Below are 19,964 nucleotides of genomic sequence, written 5' to 3' on the forward strand. Positions count from 1 at the left end.
GGGGGAAAATCATAGAATGATGTAGCACAGAAAGAGGCCATTCAGCCCCTCGAGCCCAGTGCTGTGCCGGCTCTGTGACAGAGCGACCCCAATCAGTCCCACACTCCCCCCTGCCCTTTCCCCACAGCCCGGCACATGTCCCCTTCCAGTATTTATCCAATTCCCCGGTTTGAAAGTCACGATCGAATCTGCTCCCACCGAGCTTTCAGGCAGCGCGTTCCCGATCACAACAACTCGCTGCGTAAACACATTCTTCCCCATCTCCCCCTCTGGTTCCATCGCCGATTATCGTCAATCTGTGTCCCTCTGGTTACCCGCCCTCCTGCCCCCCGGGGAACAGCTTCTCCCGATCCACTCGATCAAAAACCCCTCGTCATTGTGAACACCTCGATTAAATCTCCCCTCAACCTTCTCTGCTCCGAGGAGAACAACCCCGGCTTCTCCAGTCTCTCCCCGTCACTGAGGGCCCTCATCCCCCGGGACCATTCTGGGGAATCTCCTCCAACCAGTGATTTATAAAGATTTAGCATAACTTCCTTGCTTTTGTGCTCTATATCTCTGTTTATAAAGCCCAGAATCATGTGTGCTTTTTCAACAGCTTTCTCAACCTGCCCTGTCACCTTAAAAGATTTGCGTACAAACATTCCCAGGTCTCTCTGTTCCTGCAGCCCCTTTAGTTTATGCAGGTTGAACCTTCCTTATCTGGATCAGGGATTTTTTCCGAACGAGGGGTGGTCGCGTTAAATCGGATGGTGCAGGTACTGAGCAAGGGGATATCAGGGCTGGCTGACTTGGGGCTGGGAGTGCGGCAGAGAGACCATTGGGGGGGTGGGGGGTGGGGCAGTGTATCGCGGGGTCGGGGCAGCGATTGCGGGAGTCGGCAGCGAGGAAGGACTTCAATTTGTTCACGTCGGAGCTCTGCGCACGCGCCGCCCGGTGGCCGGGAATGGTTCTGGACGAGGGGTGGTTCTGGATAAGAGAGTTCTGGATAAGGGAGGTTTGACCTGTACTGCCTCTTCGCATTCTTCCGACCAGAATCAGCACCTCACACTTCTCTGCGTTAAATTGTGTCTGCCACAAGTTTGCCCATTTCACGAGTCTATGTGCTCCTGAAGTTGGTTACTATTCTCCTCACTGTTTACTACACACCTGAGTTTCTTATCATCTGCAAACTTTGAAATGATGCCCTGTACACCCAAGTCCAGGTCATGAATATATCAAAAATACTTGTAGACTGAAAAACAACATGCTACCACTGACCCTTAAATCCCATGGGCTTCAGTTTTGCTAACAAGACTATCATGTGGCACTTTGTCAAACACCTTTTGAAAGTCCATACACACAACATCCGCCGCACTACCCTCATCAACATGCTCCGTGACTTCTCCAATGCAATTCACCTTGCAGACAGTCTTCATCATCACAGGCAGTCCCTCGGAATCGAGGAAGACTTGCTTCCACTCCAAAAGTGAGTTCTCAGGTGACTGAACAGTCCAATACGGGGAACCACAGTCCCTGTCACAGGTGGGACAGACAGTGGTTGAGGGAAGGGGAGGGTGGGACTGGTTTGCCGCATGCTCCTTCCGCTGCCTGCGCTTGGTTTCTGCACGCTCTCGGCGACGAGACTCGAGGTGCTCAGCGCCTTCCCGGATGCACTTCCTCCACTTAGGGCGGATTGGTCTTTGGCCAAGGACTCCCAGGTGTCGGTGGGGATGTTGCACTTTATCAGGGAGGCTTTGAGGGTGCTCCCTGTAACGTTTCCTCTGCCCATCTTTGGCTCGTTTGCCGTGAAGGAGTTCCGAGTAGAGCGCTTGCTTTGGGAGTCTCGTGTCTGGGGCATGCGGACAATGTGGCCCTGCCCAGCGGAGCTGGTCGAGTGTGGTCAGTGCTTCGATGCTGGGGATGTTGGGCCTGGTCGAGGACGCTAACGTTGGTGCGTCTGTCCTCCCGGGGGATTTGTAGGATCTTGCGGAGACAGCGTTGGTGGTATTTCTCCAGCGACTTGAGGTGTCTACTGTACGTGGTCCATGTCTCTGAGCCATACAGGAGGGCGGGTATTACTACAACCCTGTAGACCATGAGCTTGGTGGCAGATCTGAGGGCCTGATCATCGAACTGCTGGCCAAGAACGGGGAGACACTCATCAAGGACACAGAGGCAGTCAGGACCCGCTGGAAGGAGCACTTCGAAGAACTCCTTTGGCAAACAGTATCTTCTCTCGACACTCACTCCTCTTGGTAACGGCGCTCAAATTTCTTTCCCCCACCTAATGTCCTCCCCAAGCTTGGTGCCAATCAACTGATTGCACACACACACATGCAAGCTGGCCACCAAAGGCCATCACCTCAAGGACAGCAAACCCGAACCTCGCAACCAGGGAGGGGAACAAGCTCCCAAGGCGAAGCATAGAAAATAGGTGCAGGAGTAGGCTATTCGGCCCTTCGAGCCTGCACCACCATTCAATATGATCATGGCTGATCATTCAACTTCAGTACCCCATTCCTGCTTTCTCTCCATACCCCTTGATCCTTTTAGCTGTAAGGGCCACATCTAACTCCCTTTTGAATATATCCAATGAACTGGCCTCAACAACTTTCTGTGGTAGAGAATTCCACAGGTTCACCACTCTCTGGGTGAAGAAGTTTCTCCTCATCTCGGTCCTAAATGGCTTACCCCTTATCCTTAGACTGTGACCCCTGGTTCTGGACTTCCCCAACATCGGGAACATTCTTCCTGCATCTAACCTGTCCAGTCCCGTCAGAATTTTATATGTTTCCATGAGATCCCCTCTCATTCTTTTAAATTCCAGTGAAGAAAAGCCCAGTCGATCCAGTCTTTCTTCATATGTCAGTCCTGCCATCCCAGGAATCAGTCTGGTGAACCTTCGCTGCACTCCCTCAATAGCAAGAATGTCCTTCCTCAGATTAGGAGACCAAAACTGAACACAATATTCCAGGTGAGGTCTCACTCAGGCCCTGTACAACTGCAGTAAGACCTCCCTGCTCCTATACTCAAATCCTCTCGCTATGAAGGGATGGGCCTTCACCGACCGTTGGAAGGGGGACAGATCCTTCAACAGAGGGAGCGGGTGGGGGTGGCTCCCTCCTGTCGGGCAGAGGCGAGGAGGGAGAAGAATGGCCAACAATAATCCATCGGGACCAGAGTATGGCCAGGGGAATCACTTGAGGCGAAGGACGGGTAAAGTCGTGAAATCTTACAGCACAGAAGAAGCCCATTGCCCTAATCGTTTCACAAGGTCCTGTCCTTTCATTCCTTCAAGGGGGACTGCAGAACAAGGGGACATAACCTTAAAATTAGAAGCCAGGCCATTCACAAAGCACATTTTCACAGACAATTGGCAGCGGGAATCTGAAACTCCATCCCACAAAAGGTTGTGGATGCTGGCGGCCAATTGGAGCTTTCAAGACAGATTTTCGTTGGATGAGAATATCAAGGGTCATGGAGAGAAGATGGAGATGTGGTACAGGTCAGCTATTCTAATGGAATTATGGAACAGGCTCGAGGGGGTGAACAGCCTCCTCCTGTTCCTAATGCAACAGGCTCGAGGGGCTGAATGACATTACTTTGAATCCGGAGCGGGGGGGCACTCTGGTGCGATAGAGGCACCAATCAGGAACGCCCCCACCCCCCACGCTCAGTCCCACCAGTTTGCGAGACAGTGGCAGAGTGGAACCCCAATGCTCTGACCCGCTTTATGGAACTTTCCCACAATGCAATTGGCTATCTTGTCTTCCTTCCCGATTAACCAATCGGAAGGGAGAAAACGATGGCACTGACAACAGTGAGCCAATCAGCAAAGAACGTATTTGCACACACAACACAGAGACAGACAATATTCTGAGCACTGTGTTGCCCTGGGTGGAACTGACTCCGGTACCTTGGCATAGCAACGTTCCATGTGTTTCAGGGCAGTTTTGGGATTGATGGGATGGCCACAGGACACACAGAAAATCTGGAAATCAGCCTCCTCGCTGTCGCCTTCGTTCACCTGTCAAAGGGAGAAGAGCAAGATTATGAGGCCTGGCTGGTGATGGCAACAACACATCTACAGGCACTGTGCACAATCCCAATCGACTCAACCTCTTCCCATTCACTCTCATTGTACACAATCCCAATGGACCAAAACCCCTTCCCATTCACTCCCAATGCACCCAGCCCCTTCCCATTCACTCCCACTGTACACAATACAAATGGACCCAACCCCTGCCCATTCACTCCCAATGCACCCAACCCCTTCCCATTCACTCCCACTATACACAATCCCAATGGACCCAACCCCTTCCCATTCACTCCCAATGCACCCAACCCCTTCCCATTCACTCCCACTATACACAATCCCAATGGACCCAACCCCTTCCCATTCACTCCCAGTGTACACAAAACAAATGGACCCAACCCCTTCCCATTCACTCCCAATGCACCCAACCCCTTCCCATTCACTCCCACTGAACACAATCCCAATGGACCCAACCCCTTCCCATTCACTCCCACTGTACACAATACAAATGGACCCAACCCCTTCCCATTCACTCCCACTGTACACAATACAAATGGACCCAACCCCTTCCCATTCACTCCCACTGTACACAATCCCAATGGACCCAACCCCTTCCCATTCACTCCCACTGTACACAATACAAATGGACCCAACCCCTTCCCATTCACTCCCAGTGTGCACAATCCCAATGGACCCAACCCCTTCCCATTCACTCCCACTGTACACAATCCCAATGGACCCAACCCATTCCCATTCACTCCCATTGTACACAATCTCACTGGACCCAAACCCCTTCCCATTCACTCCCACTGTACACAATCTCGATGGACCAAACCCCTTCCCATTCACTCCCATTGTACACAATCCCAATGGACCCAACCCCTTCCCATTCTCTCCCACTGTACACAATCTCACTGGACCCAACCCCTTCCCATTCACTCCCACTGTACACAATCCCACTGGACCTAAACCCCTTCCCATTCACTCCCATTGTACACAATCCCACTGGACCCAACCCCTTCCCATTCACTCCCAATGTACACAATCCCACTGGACCTAAACCCCTTCCCATTCACTCTCATTGTACACAATCCCAATGGACCCAACTCCTTCCCATTCACTCCCAGTGTGCACAGTCCCAATGGACCCAAACCCTTGCCATTCACTCCCAGTGTGCACAGTCTCAATGGACCCAACTCCTTCCCATTCACTCCCAGTGTGCACATTCCCAATGGACCCAAACCCCTTCCCATTCACTCCCATTGTACACAATCCAACGGACACAAACCCTTCCCATTCACTCCCACTGTACACAATCCCAATGGACCCAACCCCTTCCCATTCACTCCCACTGTACACAATCCCAATGGACCCAACCCCTTCCCATTCACTCCCACTGTACACAATACAAATGGACCCAACCCCTTCCCATTCACTCCCAGTGTGCACAATCCCAATGGACCCAACCCCTTCCCATTCACTCCCACTGTACACAATCCCAATGGACCCAACCCATTCCCATTCACTCCCATTGTACACAATCTCACTGGACCCAAACCCCTTCCCATTCACTCCCACTGTACACAATCTCGATGGACCAAACCCCTTCCCATTCACTCCCATTGTACACAATCCCAATGGACCCAACCCCTTCCCATTCTCTCCCACTGTACACAATCTCACTGGACCCAACCCCTTCCCATTCACTCCCACTGTACACAATCCCACTGGACCTAAACCCCTTCCCATTCACTCCCATTGTACACAATCCCACTGGACCCAACCCCTTCCCATTCACTCCCAATGTACACAATCCCACTGGACCTAAACCCCTTCCCATTCACTCTCATTGTACACAATCCCAATGGACCCAACTCCTTCCCATTCACTCCCAGTGTGCACAGTCCCAATGGACCCAAACCCTTGCCATTCACTCCCAGTGTGCACAGTCTCAATGGACCCAACTCCTTCCCATTCACTCCCAGTGTGCACATTCCCAATGGACCCAAACCCCTTCCCATTCACTCCCATTGTACACAATCCAACGGACACAAACCCTTCCCATTCACTCCCACTGTACACAATCCCAATGGACCCAACCCCTTCCCATTCACTCCCACTGTCCACAATCCAAATGGGCGCAACCCCTTCCCATTCACTCCCAATGGACCCAACCCATTCACTCCCATTGTACACAATCTCACTGGACCCAAACCCCTTCCCTCTCATTGTACATTCCCAATGGACCCAACCCCTTCCCATTCACTCCCACTGTACACAATCCCAATGGACCCAAACCCTTCCCATTCACTCCCATTGTACACAATCCCAATGGACCCAACCCCTTCCCATTCACTCCCAGTGTACACAATCCCAATGGACCCAACCCCTTCCCATTCACTCCCACTGTACACAATCCCAATGGCCTTGACCCCCCCCCCATTCCCTCGCACTGCCCTGCGCCCCGCTCACCTCCTCGTCCTCCTTGATGGACTGCTGCTTGGCCTTGGCAATGATGGTCTCCAGCTCGTGGAACTTGCGCTCCATCTCCTGCAGCTTGCAGCGGGCCTGCTGCTGGTCCCTTCGGATCTTCTCCAGCAGCTTCTTGCCGTGCTCCTCGGCGATGCAGGGGCTCTGCTGCCACTGCTGGATGCGCTGCGGCAGGATCTCGTAGATGCGGCTGCGGAGCGAGCACAGCGCACGGGCGGTCACGGAGAGGGCTGGGGCGCGCGCACCGGAAAGGTGCATTTACAGGCCGCCCGAGGAGCAGAAATCAGACAAAACCTGACACCCAGCCACAGGAGGAGATGTTAGGGACAGGTCACTAAAAACTGGGTCACTTTTGAGGGAGAAAATGAAAGAAGCTCCCACTCACAGCAATGTGATAATCACCAGAGACTCTGTTGTGGTGATGTTGGTCAAGGGATTATTATCGGCCCCAGGACACCGGGGAGAACTCCCCCTGCTCGTCTTCCAATAGTGGCCCCGGGATCTTTTACATTCACCCGAGAGGGCAGACAGGGGCCTCGGTTTAATGTCTCATCCGAAAGACGGCGCCTCCGACAGTGCAGCACTCCCTCAGTACTGCCTCTCCGACAGTGCGGCACTCCCTCAGTACCGCCCCTCCGACAGTGCAGCACTCCCTCAGTACCGCCCCTCCGACAGTGCGGCGCACCCTCAGTACTGCCCCCTCCGACAGTGCGGCGCTCCCTCAGTACTGCCCCTCCGACAGTGCGGCACTCCCTCAGTACTGCCCCTCCGACAGTGCGGCGCTTCCTCAGTACCGCCCCTCCGACAGTGCGGCGCTCCCTCAGTACTGCCCCTCCGACAGTGCGGGGCTCCCTCAGTACTGCCCCTCCGACAGTGCGGCGCTCCCTCAGTACTGCCCCTCCGACAGTGCGGCGCTCCCTCAGTACTGCCCCTCCCTCAGTACCGCCCCTCCGACAGTGCGGCGCTCCCTCAGCACTGCACTGGGAATGTTCGCCTCAAATTTTTGTGCGGAGAGGTTTAGGAAGATAATTCCAGAGCTCGGAACCCAGGCAGCTAAAGGCACGGCCGCCAACGGTGGAGCGATGGAAATCGGGGGATGTGCAAGAGGCCAGAATTGGAGGAAAGCAGAGATATCGTAGGGATGTAGGGGTTGGAGGAGGTTACAGAGATAGGGAGGGGTGTAGGGGCTGGAGGAGGTTACAGAGATAGGGAGGGGTGTAGGGGCTGGAGGAGGTTACAGAGATAGGGAGGGGTGTCGGGGCTGGAAGGGATTACAGAGATAGGGAGGGTGTAGGGCTGGAGGAGGTTACAGAGATAGGGAGGGGTGTAGGGCTGGAGGAGGTTACAGAGATAGGGAGGGGGGTAGGGGCTGGAGGGGGTTACAGAGATGGGGAGGGATGTAGGGGTTGGAGGAGGTTACAGAGATAGGGAGGGGTGTAGGGCTGGAGGGGGTTACAGAGATAGGGAGGGGGGTAGGGGCTGGAGGGGGTTACAGAGATAGGGAGGGGCGTAGGGGGTTACAGAGATAGGGAGTGGTGTAGGGAGTGGTGTAGGGGCTGGAGGAGGTTACAGATAGGGAGGTGTGTAGGGGCTGGAGGAGGTTACAGAGATAGGGAGGGGTGTAGGGGCTGGAAGGGGTTACAGAGATAGGAAGGGGTGTAGGGGCTGGAGGAGGTTACAGAGATAGGGAGAGGTGTAGGGGCTGGAGGAGGTTACAGAGATAGGGAGGGGTGTCGGGGCTGGAAGGGGTTACAGAGATAGGGAGGGGTGTAGGGGCTGGAGGAGGTTACAGAGATAGGGAGGGGTGTAGGGGCTGGAGGAGGTTACAGAGATAGGGAGGGGTGTAGGGGCTGGAAGGGGTTACAGAGATAGGGAGGGGTGTCGTAGCTGGAGGAGGTTACAGAGATAGGGAGGGGTGTAGGGGCTGGAGGTGGTTACAGAGATAGGGAGGGGTGTAGGGGCTGGAGGAGGTTACAGAGATAGGGAGGGGTGTAGGGGCTGGAGGAGGTTACAGAGATAGGGAGGGGTGTAGGGGCTGGAGGAGGTTACAGAGATAGGGAGAGGTGTAGGGGCTGGAGGTGGTTACAGAGATAGGGAGGGGTGTAGGGGCTGGAGGTGGTTACAGAGATAGGGAGGGGTGTAGGTTACAGAGATAGGGAGAGGTGTAGGGGCTGGAGGAGGTTACAGAGATAGGGAGGGGTGTCGGGGCTGGAGGATCATGTCTCCCCCTGGGGATGACGCCAACCCAAATACATTCTCTCGGTGGCCAGGTGTCAGAAGCAAACGTGTAGCGATATTCTACCGGGGAGGCACCACATCGAAGAAAGACCCTATCCACATACACGGATTTCCAAGGGGAAAGAGGGGTGGGGTGGGCTGGGGGGTGGGTGGGTGGGTGTGGCTTGGAGGCGGCTCACAGCATAGCAACCAGGTGCAGTGACTCTGGCCAACTACCCCGATAGCCCGGGTTTCACAGTTTGTGGTCCTGAGCCCCACACAGAACAGGCGAGCTCAACATTTCAAACTACATGGAACATTTCATTCGCCACTACATTTTTTTGTGAAATTTGTCCCCAATGGGACTGATATCAGTTTTAACACATTCAATTTGAGGCAGCTAGTGTCAACATCAAACACTCCCAGGGCAGGTACAGCATGGGGTTAGATACAGAGTAAAGCTCCCTCTACACTGTCCCATCAAACACTCCCAGGGCAGGTACAGGGGGTTAGATACAGAGTAAAGCTCCCTCTACACTGTCCCATCAAACACTCCCAGGGCAGGTACAGCACGGGGTTAGATACAGAGTAAAGCTCCCTCTACACTGTCCCATCAAACACTCCCAGGGCAGGTACAGCACGGGGTTAGATACAGAGTAAAGCTCCCTCTACACTGTCCCATCAAACACTCCCAGGGCAGGTACAGCACGGGGTTAGATACAGAGTAAAGCTCCCTCTACACTGTCCCATCAAACACTCCCAGGGCAGGTACAGCACGGGGTTAGATACAGAGTAAAGCTCCCTCTACACTGTCCCATCAAACACTCCCAGGGCAGGTACAGCACGGGGTTAGATACAGAGTAAAGCTCCCTCTACACTGTCCCATCAAACACTCCCAGGGCAGGTACGGCGCGGGTTAAGGGGAGGAGCGGGAGGGGTGGAAGGAGAGGGAAGGAGGAGGAGCGGTGAAGAGACACACAAACACACGGCCTTACTTGGCAGCCAGCTTGATGCCGCATTCATCGGAGCAGTACTTGGAACTGTGGCGGGCGGGCAGCACACAGCCTGGGCCCAGACACTGCCTCAGGTTGGTTAGCTCCTTGTTCTCCACCTTCTCCGGGTGCTTGGTCTTCTGTTTGTGCTTCTGCTTCTGCTTGTGCCGCTTGTACTTCTCTTCCTTCTGCAAAAGACCACCCCCCGCAAAAAGGGAGGAGACATCGGGTTACCGGGGGAAAGCAGAGAGTGGCGGGGGGGGGGGGGGGGGGGGGGGGGGGGGTTTGGGGATGGGGGACCCAATTCTGCCCTCCCTCACACACGGCACGAACCCCGCCCACCGACACCCCTCGCCAACGCCCATCGCTCAGGAGCCCAACGCCCCTCGCGCCCGCCTCACCCGATACCTTAATTCCCGCCGCCACTGGGGACAGCTAGAGAGCAATTGCCGCAAAGTACCCACCCCCGCACCAACAGCCGAATGAGTTCCTTTTAAGTGGCGCCACCATAACTGAGGTGGACATGCCACCATTTTGTGCACAGCAGAATCCCAGAGACAGCAATCTGCCGAATGACTCGGTTAATTGTTTTTGTGAAAAAAAATAATTTATCGTTCGGTCGGTGTTGTTTGTACGGAGGAATGTCGAGTTCCCAGGATGTCGGGGGAGGACTTTCCTCTCCCCGTCCCAAGACTCCCCGCTCTTCTTCAGATAGCGGCCTGCCGCTTTGGTGTTACGCCTCACGCGAAAGCAAGACGGAGATTGGGAAAGAAAGGGGGCCAGCCGCGGCAGCCAGCTTCATAGAGAGATCGAGAGCGAGCTTTGCAGGCATTCAATAACCCGCAGGAGTAAGCGGGCGGGCAGACGTGTCGCTCCGCCCTGGTTCCACGTCGCGTTTCGCCGCCTTCGTCTGCTCACTTCCTGCTCGGGAGCTCGCAGTCATCATTTCCCCCAGGGAGAGGGAGGGGTCACCACACACACACACACACACACACACACAGTTCTTTTCGTGATAGTTAATGGGAACATGGTCTCTCCTAATACCTTAACGCAGGGAGAGCAAGGAAGTGAGAGAGAGCGAGCGAGAGAGACACAGAGAGTGAGAGAGAGAGCGAGAGAGAGCGAGCTAGAGAGAGACACAGAGAGAGCGAGACAGAGAGAGCGAGAGAGAGACAGAGAGCGAGAGACAAGAGACACAGAGAGCGACAGCGAGAGAGCGAGAGCCAGCGAGAGAGAGAGAGCCAGCGAGAGAGAGAGAGCCAGCGAGAGAGAGAGAGCCAGCGAGAGAGAGAGAGCCAGCGAGAGAGAGAGAGCCAGCGAGAGAGAGAGAGAGCCAGCGAGAGAGAGAGAGAGCCAGCGAGAGAGAGAGAGAGAGAGCCAGCGAGAGAGAGAGAGAGCCAGCGAGAGAGAGAGAAACAGCGAGAGAGAGAGAGAGAGCCAACGAGAGAGAGAGAGAGCCAGCGAGAGAGAGAGAGCCAGCGAGAGAGAGAGAGCCAGCGAGAGAGAGAGACAGCGAGACAGAGAGACACAGAGACAGAGAGACACAGAGACAGAGACAGAGAGAGGGGAGGGAGGGACAGAGGGAAGGGAGGGAGAGAGAGAGACAGAGGGAAGGGAGGGAGGAGCAAGAAATTGGTTTGTAAAATGTGTTCCTTGATGGGGGGAGGCAGAGGCTTTAACGTTCGAGCCGGAGGTGGGTGGGCTTGTACACAAGGAGTATCGGAGGCAGGAGACTCGGTGGAGCTGGTTGGCGGGAAGGAACGCGTCTGTTTAAAAAGTAACAGGCACCCCTCCGCCCTGTGGACGACTTGTTTGCTGAGCAAGCGAGCGACGGATTGCACAGCCGTGGAGAGCGAGCGAGAGAGATTGGAACAGAGACGATGCCGACGGGCCCTGCCACCAAGAGTACGTGAGCGAGCGGGTGCGTGCAGGCGGGTGTGAGCATGTCTCGGCCGTCCAGCTCGCGTGAGGTCGCGTCGAGGAAGTACGTTTTAAGCACACGGTTGGCTCCGTCGCCCGCGGCGATGGTCTCGAGAGGCCGGCTGAAGAGGGGCTCGAGTGTTTCCCCCCCATGCCCCCCCTCTCCTGTAAACGCCTGTCCTTTGCTGTGACGTTTGTCGGAGGGGATGGTGGGGCGAGCGGGGTGGGGGAGAGGTCTCGATCGAGGTGGCCACTCTTGCACACTTGCCACGATGCTGGTACTACTGCCGGGCAATGGAGTGTCGCACACCAGCTTGAGGACGGACAGACGGGTGGGGGGGGGGGGGAGGGGGGAGGGGAGGGGAGTCGGCACGGACAGACCCCCGCCCCGACGTCCCCTTTCCGCACGGGGGGGGGGACGGGGCCGGGCGTGGGTGGGTGGGGTTACACAGTCGGACCAAGAGGCCCCTCGCTCCTGTCAACGCATTGCTCGCTGCCTCGTGGCGCTCTTGTGTCGCTCCTGAAGAGGGGGCAACGCAAGGTGTAGAGGCCGCCCAATCGATGCTGATGTTGGGACAGTGCAGACTGCGGGCGGGGTGTGTGGGGAGGGGGGGTAACGGGACGAAGACGCCTTCCTCTGTCGGGTGGAGCTCCGCGTTGTGACTCGGTCTCTCTCTCTCTCTCTCTCCTGATACTATAGGTAAACATCGATCCGGAACATGACCCCCTGTGCACTAAGTGTCAGCCTCTGGGTGTACGCCGAGTGACTGCCTTTGGCCGCCTGGTTCTGCACTGGCCTCTCGCAGGCGGACGGGATAACACCGCGCTGCTGGCGGACGGCTGGTTCAGGCTAAGGAAAATAATTGGCATTTAGGATTACACAGAGGGAGCAAATCAGATCGGATTAACAGAACTTCAGTTAAATTTTATACCACCCGTTCCCCAAAACCGTAAAAGCTCAAGAGGACGGTGGGGGGGGGCGTCTGTACCGGGAGCCCATAAACACTCGGCCTGAGCACGCAGGAACACCTGGACGAGGGGGCAGGGCAGCGATGGGCCCCAGAATGGGGAAAGGTCCTCCGACAGTTCTTAAGAGCTGGAGGCCAACTTTCCTGGTCAGGCCTCGGTCTGTAAGCCGCATCTACAGGTAGGGTTTGGGTGGGCCTCATCTGGTGCTGTGCTGGGGGGGGGGGGGGAAAGGAAGGATTGCCTACACCCAGGACAGCTGCCCAACCCAACAGGTAACTTCGGAGTGGTTCCAAGCGCAGCTAAAAGGTGTCTCTGTCTGTCTATCTCTTACTTGCGTCCGTTTGCCACAACGAGGGAGGGGGCGCTACACTTCACTGTCAGGGGTGCGGGGGCAGGTTAACCATTCGGATTCACTTCCCGCGAGCGACGCCCTCGGCTGTCAAGTCGGCACCCCGCCCGCCAAACCACCCGGACCTGCAAGGCAGGTTTGGCAAAGGCCGAGAGCTTCTCTTGCCCCAACCCACCAGTGGGGGAGAAAGCGGTCACAGTCGACCAGACAGGTCTGTATTTGAGCGGGCTGTAAATACAGGCAAGTGTCTGCCTGGCAATCAGCGTGGATCAGCCCCGCCACGACGGGTGGGACTGGACGCGTCGCAGAGCGGGGAGGAGGAGCAGCCTTGGGTTAAAGTGCGTGACAGGGCGAGGCGGAGGAGGGGGGGGGCGGGGACGTGGCTCCCGAAACCAGTCAGTGCAGAGTACACACACGCAAACCAATGCACCTCCCCGACTACGATCAGCCGCACGCAGCACCCCCCTCCACCCACAATCGGCTTTAAATACCGAGCGTCCCTGTGATGCTCCACCCGGCAATTGGTTGCAACGGGGTCAAAAGAAGAAACGGGAAGATGCTGACCCGGGGCGGGAGGGTGGGGGGGGGGGGGGGGCGAAGAGATCCAGCGACCATCTGCGGCCGATTGCTATCCGACCGACTCCCATCGGCCGAGGGAGGGGCCAGGATCGGGGGCAGCTGTGAAGCCCCAGTGGGCGAATAGCTCATCGCCCAGGCCCTGCAGAGAGCTGCTCTCGAGGCCGCAGAGTCGCGTGCCACTAACTAGGGGCTTTCAGGGGGGGGGGGAACACAGTATCCTGCACAGGAGGGCTGCTTTAATGGTGCTGAATTTCACGGGAACAACACCTCCCACGCACTCTGTCTCCCACGCCTGCTTGGCCTCAGCGCAGGCGATTAATGCAGTGAAACAGCACAGCACACTGCAGGCTGTGACCATGCTGCCACCCAGAGGGGAACGAGAGGAATCACACACGGGATACAGTTCGAGGGAGACGGCCGAGACAGTTTATCAATCCTGGTCGTGGGGGGGGGGGGGCGGGAGAGGAGGGGAGTGATCACCCGTACTACACTCCCGGGATCCCCTGCAAACACTGACCATACTCTAAAAGGGGCTCCCCCTCTCCCGTAAATGCCGACACCCTCCCGGGGACCCCCTGTGGATCGAATCTTGCTCCTGAGACTCCCAGACTTTCCGCTGCTTCCCAGAACGACCAAGGATACAGAAAGAAACGGGAGGTTCAAATCAAACTGGAGCAAGAGAGGGAGAAGAGACAGAGCGGGGGAGAGCGCGCGCACGGGGGAGGGGGGGAGAGAGCGCGCGCACGGGGGAGGGGGGGAGAGAGCGCGCGCACGGGGGAGGGGGGGAGAGAGCGCGCGCACGGGGGAGGGGGGGAGAGAGCGCGCGCACGGGGGAGGGGGGGAGAGAGCGCGCGCACGGGGGAGGGGGGGAGAGAGCGCGCGCACGGGGGAGGGGGGGAGAGAGCGCGCGCACGGGGGAGGGGGGGAGAGAGCGCGCGCACGGGGGAGGGGGGGAGAGAGCGCGCGCACGGGGGAGGGGGGGAGAGAGCGCGCGCACGGGGGAGGGGGGGAGAGAGCGCGCGCACGGGGGAGGGGGGGAGAGAGCGCGCGCACGGGGGAGGGGGGGAGAGAGCGCGCGCACGGGGGAGGGGGGGAGAGAGCGCGCGCACGGGGGAGGGGGGGAGAGAGCGCGCGCACGGGGGAGGGGGGGAGAGAGCGCGCGCACGGGGGAGGGGGGGAGGGGGGGAGAGCGCGCGCGCACGGGGGAGGGGGGGAGGGGGGGAGAGAGCGCGCGCACGGGGGAGAGGGAGAGAGCGCACGGGGGAGAGGGAGAGCGCGCGCACGGGGGAGAGGGAGAGCGCGGCACGGGGGAGAGGGAGAGCGCGGCACGGGGGAGAGGGAGAGCGCGGCACGGGGGAGAGGGAGAGCGCGGCACGGGGGAGAGGGAGAGCGCGGCACGGGGGAGAGGGAGAGCACGGCACGGGGGAGAGGGAGAGCGCGGCACGGGGGAGAGGGAGAGCGCGGCACGGGGGAGAGGGAGAGCGCGCACGGGGGAGAGGGAGAGAGCGCACGGGGGAGAGGGAGAGAGCGCACGGGGGAGAGGGAGAGAGCGCACGGGGGAGAGGGAGAGAGCGCACGGGGGAGAGGGAGAGCGCACGGGGGAGAGGGAGAGAGCGCACGGGGGAGAGGGAGAGAGCGCACGGGGGAGAGGGAGAGAGCGCACGGGGGAGAGGGAGAGAGCGCACGGGGGAGAGGGAGAGCGCGCACGGGGGAGAGGGAGAGCGCGCACGGGGGAGAGGGAGAGCGCGCACGGGGGAGAGGGAGAGCGCGCACGGGGGAGAGGGAGAGCGCGCACGGGGGAGAGGGAGAGCGCGGCACGGGGGAGAGGGAGAGCGCGGCACGGGGGAGAGGGAGAGCGCGGCACGGGGGAGAGGGAGAGCGCGGCACGGGGGAGAGGGAGAGCGCGGCACGGGGGAGAGGGAGAGCGCGGCACGGGGGAGAGGGAGAGCGCGCACGGGGGAGAGGGAGAGAGCGCACGGGGGAGAGGGAGAGAGCGCACGGGGGAGAGGGAGAGAGCGCACGGGGGAGAGGGAGAGCGCGCACGGGGGAGAGGGAGAGAGCGCGAGGGAGAGAGGGAGAGAGCGCACGGGGGAGAGGGAGAGAGCGCACGGGGGAGAGGGAGAGAGCGCGAGGGGGAGAGGGAGAGAGCGCACGGGGGAGAGGGAGAGAGCGCACGGGGGAGAGGGAGAGAGCGCACGGGGGAGAGGGAGAGCGCGCACGGGGGAGAGGGAGAGCGCGCACGGGGGAGAGGGAGAGCGCGCACGGGGGAGAGGGAGAGCGCGCACTGGGGAGAGGGAGAGCGCGCACTGGGGAGAGGGAGAGCGCGCACTGGGGAGAGGGAGAGCGCGCACGGGGGAGAGGGAGAGAGCGCACGGGGGAGAGGGAGAGAGCGCACGGGGGAGAGGGAGAGAGCGCACGGGGGAGAGGGAGAGAGCGCACGGGGGAGAGGGAGAGAGCGCACGGGGGAGAGGGAGAGAGCGCACGGGGGAGAGGGAGAGAGCGCACGGGGGAGAGGGAGAGAGCGCACGGGGGAGAGGGAGAGAGCGCACGGGGGAGAGGGAGAGAGCGCACGGGGGAGAGGGAGAGAGCGCACGGGGGAGAGGGAGAGAGCGCACGGGGGAGAGGGAGAGAGCGCACGGGGGAGAGGGAGAGAGCGCACGGGGGAGAGGGAGAGAGCGCACGGGGGAGAGGGAGAGAGCGCACGGGGGAGAGGGAGAGAGCGCACGGGGGAGAGGGAGAGAGCGCACGGGGGAGAGGGAGAGAGCGCACGGGGGAGAGGGAGAGAGCGCACGGGGGAGAGGGAGAGAGCGCACGGGGGAGAGGGAGAGAGCGCACGGGGGAGAGGGAGAGAGCGCACGGGGGAGAGGGAGAGAGCGCACGGGGGAGAGGGAGAGAGCGCACGGGGGAGAGGGAGAGAGCGCACGGGGGAGAGGGAGAGAGCGCACGGGGGAGAGGGAGAGAGCGCACGGGGGAGAGGGAGAGAGCGCACGGGGGAGAGGGAGAGAGCGCACGGGGGAGAGGGAGAGAGCGCACGGGGGAGAGGGAGAGAGCGCACGGGGGAGAGGGAGAGAGCGCACGGGGGAGAGGGAGAGAGCGCACGGGGGAGAGGGAGAGAGCGCACGGGGGAGAGGGAGAGAGCGCACGGGGGAGAGGGAGAGAGCGCACGGGGGAGAGGGAGAGAGCGCACGGGGGAGAGGGAGAGAGCGCACGGGGGAGAGGGAGAGAGCGCACGGGGGAGGGGGAGAGGGAGAGAGCGCACGGGGGAGGGGGAGAGGGAGAGAGCGCACGGGGGAGAGGGAGAGAGCGCACGGGGGAGAGGGAGAGAGCGCACGGGGGAGAGGGAGAGAGCGCACGGGGGAGAGGGAGAGAGCGCACGGGGGAGAGGGAGAGCGCGCACGGGGGAGAGGGAGAGCGCGCACGGGGGAGAGGGAGAGAGCGCACGGGGGAGAGGGAGAGAGCGCACGGGGGAGAGGGAGAGAGCGCACGGGGAGAGGGAGAGAGCGCACGGGGGAGTGTGCGCGTGCGCATGGGGGTGGGGGGTGGAGGTGGAAGAGGGGGGCGTGCATAGGAACACGAGTCAGCCATTTGGCCTCCAGATCCTGTTCCACCATTCAATGGACGTATCTGTTTGAGAACAGCACCAGAGAGAGTGGGGCGTGGGGGGGGGATGGAGTGTACAACAGAGGGGATGAGAGCAGCGGGGGAGAAACACTTCCAGGGCACCCCCACAGCCCTCCAGGGAATGAGGCTACAGAGAAGATTTAGTATCTGTAAATACTCCTGTACATACTGACACACTCCCAGGGACCCCCTGTACATACTGACACACTCCCGGGGACCCCCTGTACATACTGACACACTCCCGGGGACCCCCTGTACATACTGACACACTCCCGGGGACCCCCTGTACATACTGACACACTCCCAGGGACCGCCTGTACATACTGACACACTCCCAGGGACCCCCTGTACATACTGACACACTCCCGGGGACCGCCTGTACATACTGACACACTCCCGGGGACGCCCTGAACATACTGACACACTCCCGGGGACCTACTGACACACTCCCGGGGACCCCCTGTACATACTGACACACTCCCGGGGACCTCCTGTACATACTGACACACTCCCGGGGACCCCCTGTAAATACTGACACACACTCTGTAGACACAACAGTAATTAGTCTCAGATTTGTCTTCTGTCCACGCAGACCACCCTCCCGGCAGGGAATACCCGTCCAGCGCTGCTGTGGACAACGCTATAGTCCCGCTGTCACCACATGGATTGCTCCCCCCACCACTTGCGCACACTGCGTGCCAACGATCGAGACACACACACCCAGAGGAGAACGCGGGCTGGGGGCACAGACTGCGCCAGCCCGCCATGTTTCCCTGGAGCAATTGAGGTGGAAAGGCGGGTATTCGGAGGGAGGCTCCCGCGAGGGGCCAGTTGCAATGCGCAGGCCGTCAGGACTCACGCTGACATCGGGTGGGGCAGGTCAGGAGACAATGGGAAAGAAAAGAGCGGAGAAAAAGAAAGCAGTGCGAGGAGAGGGAAGGTCACAGCAAAAAAGGAAAGAGAAAGAGAAAGTACTTGACCCCCCCTCCCGCCGCCCACACCCCCAGTGCCTATACCCACCCCATAACCCCCACCCATACCCAGCGCCCATACCCCGCCCCAAACCCCCCTCCCACCTATACCCCGCCCCAAACCTCCCCCCTCCCACCCATACCCCGCCCCAAACCCCCCTCCCACCCATACCCCGCCCCAAACCTCCCCCCCCCACCCATACCCCGCCCCAAACCCCCCTCCCACCTATACCCCGCCCCAAACCTCCCCCCACCACCCATACCCCGCCCCAAACCCCCCTCCCACCCATACCCGCCCCAAACCTCCCCCCCCCCACCCATACCCCGCCCCAAACCCCCCTCCCACCTATACCCCGCCCCAAACCTCCCCCCACCACCCATACCCCGCCCCAAACCCCCCTCCCACCCATACCCGCCCCAAACCCCCCTCCCACCTATACCCCGCCCCAAACCTCCCCCCCCCACCCATACCCCGCCCCAAACCCCCCTCCCACCCATACCCCGCCCCAAACCTCCACCCCCACCCATACCCCGCCCCAAACCCCCCTCCCACCCATACCCCGCCCCAAACCCCCCTCCCACCCATACCCCGCCCCAAACCTCCCCCCCCACCCATACCCCGCCCCAAAACCCCCTCCCACCCATACCCCGCCCCAAACCTCCCCCCCCCACCCATACCCCGCCCCAAACCCCCCTCCCACCTATACCCCGCCCCAAACCTCCCCCCACCACCCATACCCCGCCCCAAACCCCCCCCCACCGCCTGCCTGGACCCCCCTCCCGCCCATTCTCCCCACCCCATTCATCTCCCATCGTCCAGGCTCCGCTGCTCCCCCACTGAACAACTCCACCACCCCCTCTCCTTCCTCGCCCCCCCCTCTCCTCCTCGCCCCCCCCTCTCCCTCCTCGCCCCCCCCTCTCCCTCCTCGCCCCTCCCTCCTCGCCCCCCCCTCTCCCTCCTCGCCCCCCCCTCTCCCTCCTCGCCCCCCCCTCTCCCTCCTCGCCCCCCCCTCTCCCTCCTCGCCCCCCCCTCTCCCTCCTCGCCCCCCCCCTCTCCCTCCTCGCCCCCCCCTCTCCCTCCTCGCCCCCACCCCCCCTCTCCCTCCTCGCCCCCACCCCCCCTCTCCCTCCTCGCCCCCACCCCCCCTCTCCCTCCGCGCCCCCACCCCCCCCCCTCCCTCCTCGCCCCCACCCCCCCCTCGCCCAGTCCCCCGCTGGGTGGGGCCTCCCGTTATTGCCAGCAGAGTCAATGCCCCGGCGCCCTAGTCTGGCGGAGTGCTGTGTTTTACGGGGAGAACCTGTAAATACAGCGCAGTGCGATTGTGGTAAAATGTCCCTCCCCAGCCGGCGAGACTCTCCTGCATGCACGGTGGGACAGTTACACTCCATGAAGGCCCTTACCTTTTTTTCCGACTTCTTATCCCTCCGCTGGACGTGTTTTACCTTCACGGCTCGTTTGCGCAGCGGCGGGTCAATGAACAGCGTGTCTTCGGCTTCACTAAGCCACGGCTGGAGGAAGAGAGACGGGAAAGGTGGTCAGTGATTCCACTCAGTGACAGCGACAAGTTCCAGGCACCCCGACCCCCGACCCCGCCTCCTCCCACCGACCCCGCCTCCTCCCACCGACCCCTCCCCCGCCTCCTCCCACCGACCCCGCCTCCTCCCCCCCGACCCCAACCCCGCCTCCTCCCACCGACCCCTCCCCCGCCTCCTCCCACCGACCCCTCCCCCGCCTCCTCCCACCGACCCCGCCTCCTCCCCCCCGACCCCAACCCCGCCTCCTCCCACCGACCCCAACCCCGCCTCCTCCCACCGACCCCTCCCCCGCCTCCTCCCAC

At 60.4% G+C, this 19,964-nt stretch overlaps 1 protein-coding gene across 1 annotated transcript in view; it reads right to left on the minus strand.

Moving 5' to 3' along the window:
- Positions 1 to 3,267: 3,267 nt before the first annotated feature.
- LOC139240569 (CXXC-type zinc finger protein 1-like) overlaps positions 3,268 to 19,964 on the minus strand; it is a 44,877-nt gene continuing 28,180 nt past the window's right edge. The window contains exons 7-11 of the mRNA XM_070869114.1: positions 19,528 to 19,635; positions 9,721 to 9,905; positions 6,491 to 6,698; positions 3,899 to 4,009; positions 3,268 to 3,285 (exon numbers count right to left, since the gene is read on the minus strand). Of these exons, the coding sequence (XP_070725215.1) occupies positions 3,268 to 3,285; positions 3,899 to 4,009; positions 6,491 to 6,698; positions 9,721 to 9,905; positions 19,528 to 19,635 (630 nt within the window). The remainder of the gene's footprint in view (positions 3,286 to 3,898; positions 4,010 to 6,490; positions 6,699 to 9,720; positions 9,906 to 19,527; positions 19,636 to 19,964) is intronic.

This window comes from Pristiophorus japonicus, chromosome 32 (genome assembly GCF_044704955.1).
Source record: "Pristiophorus japonicus isolate sPriJap1 chromosome 32, sPriJap1.hap1, whole genome shotgun sequence".
Classification (NCBI taxonomy): domain Eukaryota; kingdom Metazoa; phylum Chordata; class Chondrichthyes; family Pristiophoridae; genus Pristiophorus; species Pristiophorus japonicus.